This window comes from Drosophila sechellia, chromosome 2L (genome assembly GCF_004382195.2).
Source record: "Drosophila sechellia strain sech25 chromosome 2L, ASM438219v1, whole genome shotgun sequence".
Lineage (NCBI taxonomy): Eukaryota > Metazoa > Arthropoda > Insecta > Diptera > Drosophilidae > Drosophila > Drosophila sechellia.
The window spans coordinates 7,120,878-7,126,939 of record NC_045949.1 but is presented as its reverse complement, the minus strand read 5'-3'; the positions used below and the strand labels follow the sequence as shown (position 1 = coordinate 7,126,939).

General features: G+C 41.0%; 1 protein-coding gene across 1 annotated transcript; it reads left to right on the top strand.

The window, feature by feature from the left end:
- Positions 1-2,734: 2,734 nt before the first annotated feature.
- LOC6611510 lies at positions 2,735-4,816 on the top strand. The gene is made up of 4 exons (XM_032727724.1): positions 2,735-2,817; positions 2,879-3,909; positions 3,968-4,078; positions 4,158-4,816. The coding sequence occupies exons 1-4, from the start codon at positions 2,735-2,737 to the stop codon at positions 4,814-4,816; spliced, it is 1,884 nt and encodes a 627-aa protein (XP_032583615.1).
- Positions 4,817-6,062: the final 1,246 nt, after the last annotated feature.

Below are 6,062 nucleotides of genomic sequence, written 5' to 3'. Positions count from 1 at the left end.
AAAATAAAAACAAAAAACAAAAACAATTTTAATAAGTATTTAAACATACAAAACAAACCAAAAAAAATACAAAACTGAAATGAAATATAAAGTTTCACATAAAAATAACTACTCATATGATGTTTTATTGCGGGCGTGTTTAACTTAAGTTAGAGACTAACTTTATAGGTAGAAACTAAAGTATCAATATAAGTTCTTGCGAAAATCAGAGCTGACTTAAAAATAAACTTTTAATTAAATTTTCGTTCGCCACTCAACAGTGATGTGCAGCCGTGCAAACTTTTCAGCAATTAGCGTACTGTCGCTATAAAAATTCGATCCATCACGTTACTTCAGGTGACTTGGCCAACGATGAAGCGGCGAACTCTTATCAACTTTCGGTCGGTTACATTGATCGCCAGTAGATATCAGTGTCAGTGGCAGTGGGCCGCCACTCGAGGCCGTTTCAACAGCTTCAAACTCGACCAAACCGAAGTGTGAACCGCCGAACCTCACGATGTCCACGCGACATCGCTTAACACGAGACTCAGCGCAAGACCATACCACACTCGCCTAACCCCAAAAACGCACCTGTGTAAACTTCCGGTGATCTCAGATTTCTAGTAGTTCTTCAAGGAACAGTAAAGCTTACTTAAAGCAAACCGATATGAATATGTTTTGTAAGAGAATAACCAGCAGAACTTCTTTATATGTCAAAAATGTCTAAGTATGAGACGAGCGACATCTGTTGATTACTTTACATACTGAAGCCATTTTACATTGCATACACTTGGGTGTATTTATTTATTTACATGGCTCTAAAGTTCTTGGCCTTGCTATGATTTAAAAATATTTTTGTCATTATTAAGTTTTGTTAAAGTTTTTTTGTAATATGTAACAATATAGAAAAGAAAATACTTAAATCAATATTTAATTTCTTACAAAAATTGTGGAAACATTTTAGTTTCAGCTGTTGAATTTATTTTCTACTAAATTTAATATATCAACATTCTTAGCTCTAGAAGGACATATGTACATATATGGGTGTTAGATTTAGGGCGCCTCCACTGTACTCTCCTGATGTGTTATTTTGTCGCCTTAATGGCATTCGAGCCATCTGTCATGTCTCAAGTCCCGTAACCTCACTCTTTTCCCCTTTCAGCCGTGACATTGATACGCTTCTGTCAACATAATTCAGTGAGTGTTGCGTGCTGAGGCCCCAAAAAATGTTGCATGTTCCGCATAACAAGGATACCAGAGATAACAGGGAAAAGGGCAAACCTTTTTCAGATACCAGCCGAGCGATTTTCATTTAATATGCGCCTTAAACACAATATTTTCTATGTAAACTGTAGTCCTTGTGGTCTCCATTTGATTGGAAAATATTTGGCTGGCGGGCAAATATTGATTGAGAACAAACGCCGCGAGCAAGTAAAGATTTTTACATTAAACAGCTGGAAAGTCGTAAAGATTCCTCCAGAAAGACAAGACAAATTACACGCGAATGCCATTTGGTAATGACAGGACGTCCCAAGCTCATTTCCAAACACGCATTTTTCGCCAGCTGACATTTGGGAATGTGGCAGGCACAAGGTCAAAAAGCCAGTGGGAGAGTAAGGCAGATTTTCGGCAATTAAATAAAGTGATCCCTAAAGAGAATGCTAGCAGTTTGTAAATATAATTTACCGAGTCTATTATTGTCATGATGCTTAACATATTATTTACAATTTATGAAAATCATTTCCTTGTTTGTTTCTAAATACATCAGCAAGCGAAAGTGTTTGCTAATTATCAGCACTTTCTAACTTCCACTGTTTCCTAAAAAATGTCACGAACTATAAAAACAACTGGTAATTCAGTACACAACAATTTAATAGAGCAAATTAGCGGCCACAGCTTTTTATACTTTCTGTACCATGCCGTCTTAACCAGCCGCTTAACAACTGCTTTTCAAAGTATTCAGATGTTTTCAGAAGGCCAATTGAACCAAGAATGGCAGCCAATTGTTTGCTTTTCGTGAAAACCACAAGCATTCGATGGCTATTAATTACTGGGTAGTAGAACCCACGGACCTCCACCCTCTTTTGGCCCACGCGATGGTGGCAATAAAAGTAATTTCCATAAAACGGAAACAAGGCGAATAAGACGTTGAATCAAACGTTACAATAATAAATTAAATAAATTAAGCAAATAGCAAATACACGTGAAAAATGAAAGCGGCAAACAGAGAGCGGAATACACTATGATAATTATATTAATTTTGCTGTCGTCTTATTTAAAATATTAATGTTTTAAAATTTGAGAATCTTACAATCAAAATTTTATTGCAGCTAATGTCTTTTATTTTTAATTATTTAATTCATTAATTTTTATATGTAGATACACATATCTATATTTGAATATTCTTATCGAACATTGCTGTATACAGTATCCCAGACTAGAACGAAAAATTAACGTAGTGGAAAGTAAAAGCCACAAATCGCCGATCTCAGCACAGGTCACGTAGAGAACACAAATGAAAACAAGACCAGAGCAACGAAGACGGCGCCCAGACGGATGACACTAGAGTCTAATGAGAAAGCTGACCACAAAACTATTATTTCGAATTGGGGGGAGGTGGAGGTGACACGGGTGACTTACAGATCGGAAAGAACGATGTCTCAATTGACAGAAAGTGAGAGTGCAGCGCACTGCATCCGACAGATACGTGAACTCAACAAAAGCCAAATGTCGCTCGGGTTGGGGCAACATTTCCATGGAAACCATCGACCCAAACACTCGAATCATGATGATGCTGCCGCTACTTTGGGTGCTATTTGTTGGACCTTCAGTTTTTGGGTAAGTTGTAATAAGCTGGGGGAAAAAATTAAATAGGTTTTATATTTTTATTCCCCTTTAGTTCGCCTTTGGAGATGCAACTTTTGGATATGATGCTGCGCGAGGCGGAGGACTATCCTAGCAATGGTCGCGATCAGAGAGATATTTCTGTTTTGCCAGCAGCTCCGATAGGTTGCGATGACAGCGGTGAGGCACAGGACCCATTTAGCCACATTTTCGATGACTATGAGGAGAGCAAGGAGGAGTGCATGGACTTTTTGCCACCCTGTGAATCAACTTTCGAGGAAGGTCTACCCATTGAACATCCGTGTTTCGTTAGATTACTCCTGCTAAGAACACCGCTGCTCAAGGAGGATCCCTGCGCCAATTTCACCCTGGTAACTGAAAGGCCAAGTACCACAGTGAAACCTAAAACCAAGAAATGCGATCCAAGACGTAAAGCCATTAAAAGTGCCGCACGAAATGAGCTACTGGCACTACCCAATAATGGTACAATAAATTCAACCACAAGCACACCATTGAGTTCAACAACTGAAACAACAACCGATTCAAAAATCATAAAAATAAGAAAGTTAGTACCAAAGATCAAAACAAATACCACAACATCAAGAAGCACCTCAACATTGGAAACAACAACTCTAGAAGAGAGCACATCTCCAGGGGAAACCAGCACCACAGAAGTGTCACCGGAAACAACAACTGAACAGGAAACGTCTGCAGCTCCAACTACAACAACTAGCTCTACAACCTCGACTACACAACCACCTTTTACAGAAAACCAATTAAAGCGATTGAGGGCTTTAAGGAACAGGAAAAAGAATTCCAGGGCAAAGTCACCGAAAGTACCCGATCCCCCGCAGATCAAGCTCGATAATGCCAGCCAACCCAGCGAGGTTATTCAGGTGATCATGACCACCGAACCTGCCGAATTGAAGCTTCAACCGGAAGTTAACACCACCACCACAACGGTCGTGCCGCCGACTACTGTTTCTACTTCAACTTCCAATCCGGAAATCACCACATCAGAAAGTTGCGACGAAGAAGTGAAAAGCATCACGGTGTCGGAGTTCTCAGGATGTGATGATGACGAAGGTAAAGGTAAATTCAAGTAACTTTAAACGTAGTTTAACCAGAATTTTTAATCCTAAAGATTATAAAGTGTTTGAAAATGGAGCTACTCCCATCACTGAGGAACCATGTGAGGACACCGAAGAGCAGGATACTAATCTGTGTCCACAGTTTATGCCCACCCAAGGGCCATGTAAGTATAGAATGCAAATAATTACTATGCTCAAATGCCCCTTAAATAATACTTAAATGAATTTCTTAACACCCAGCAGCAAGTCCAAGACCACCTCCATCATATCGTTTTCGAAAGCCCGTTAAAAACTATGTGGAGCCCATTTTGTACGAGCGAGATTTTGCCAAGCCAATTCAACAAATGACACCAGTGGGACCACAGCAGAGGGACTATTTTGTGTCTAATAAACAAATAGTTCCCAGACCAAGACCCAAGTACAGGAAACGTATACCGCCCTCTATTTACATGAATAACATTGTAAGGGGCTTGGATTGCAGCGATGAAGTTGGTCAGAATCCCCCAAGGACCCCCAATCCACCAAAGAGATTTTGGGGTGTGAAACCTGTAGGCTTCCTACCGCGGAATCAGGGCTTGATAAGGCAAAAACCGGAGAGAAATATGAAAAGTTTTGCACCAGTTCCAATTCAGAGAAAGCCCATCTATCCAAGAAGTTCAGAGGAAATGGAGGAGAGACAGTATATGATGGAAAGGGATCCTGAACCACGGCCGCAGTACCACCATTATCCGGAAGATGAAGTATTTCATGAGGATGTCCCACTTGCGTCGCCAACTCCCAGCTTGGATCCCTGCCAGCAGGAACACGATCATGTCCTTTTTCGCCAGAGACCACAGCACCAGCAAACAGATCATCTTGCAAACTATCCCCTACCACCTATATCCTCGCACTTTTTCACATAATTAACCTAATCTTATAACTTAGCTAAGCAGCACACAGAGCACCCAGTAACCAGTTAACCATCAAAAATAAATAAGTGCACCACCAAGCAAATGCCAAAACAGACCATCAATCAAGCGAAGTCCAGCCGGATAATTAGGGGAGGTCTTTGATCTTGGAGGAAGTCGACGCCAGCAATTGAATTATAAAGCAATTGCCTTTCAGTTGGCGGTCAGAAGAGGGACATGGGCTGAGTGCCGAGTGAATAGCCACTTATCAGTCCAAAGCCGAGGCTCCATTCGCTGGCCAAAAGGCACGCGCCCATAATGACAAACCCATGAGCCAGCCATGGCCACCACCTGATGGCCCCGAAAGGGTACTTTGAGGTGGCCAAGCACTCAACCCCATCGTGATGGGTTGGGCGCCCTTTTGGAATACTATTTCCTTAATTACTCTCTACTCCTCAAAAGTCTCTTTTTTCAGTTCATAATCACAGCTCACACATAAATAGATTGAATGGAGAAAGCTTTTAATTGTTTCGATTTAACAGAAAACTTTTCCAGAGCTTCACAATTATCCCGAAAAGCCGCTCAAACTTTAATATGAAAATTGAAAATCGATTTTTTCAGGGACTTCAAAATTCAGTATGGCAATTTGTGCGTTATTTCTAAAAAATATATATTATTTTTGTAGGTAATACTTAGCTTCCTTAAATTTTCAAGCTGTCCATTCCAGTTGAACAACTATGATCTAATACATTAATATGAATTATTTTACACAGTTTTAATAGTTCTCAGCGCAAACAAGATGTATTAGAAAATAAAAATATTCTAATTCTATATAACCTATGTCCCCTGCACTCGGAATCGTAGGTGAGTGGCTAACATATGACTGTCGGAAAAGCCCAACACGACAAAATGCCAAATCAAAAGAGCGTTTTTGGGGCCCACAGGAGTTTCCCGGCGAAAAAACAATGCAAAAACAAATTAGTTGCCGCGTCTCCCTCTATAACGCTCTCTTAGCCGCGGCGAATTGGTATCCCAATTGGAGGCTGACATTGTAAATGTCACAGGCAGGACATGAAAGGCGGCGGCGCTCAGAGAGAGTGCGGCGAGAGCGGGCGAAAGTGGTGCGAGAGCGTGTGCAATGTGCGGCAAGAGCGAAAGTGTATCGTGGGAGCGGGGGTGATTCCGAAATTCGCCCGCTTGGTGGGTACTGATTTTCAGGTTCTCCTGGCCATTCGCCCAGTGCGGACGTGTTTTTCTCGCT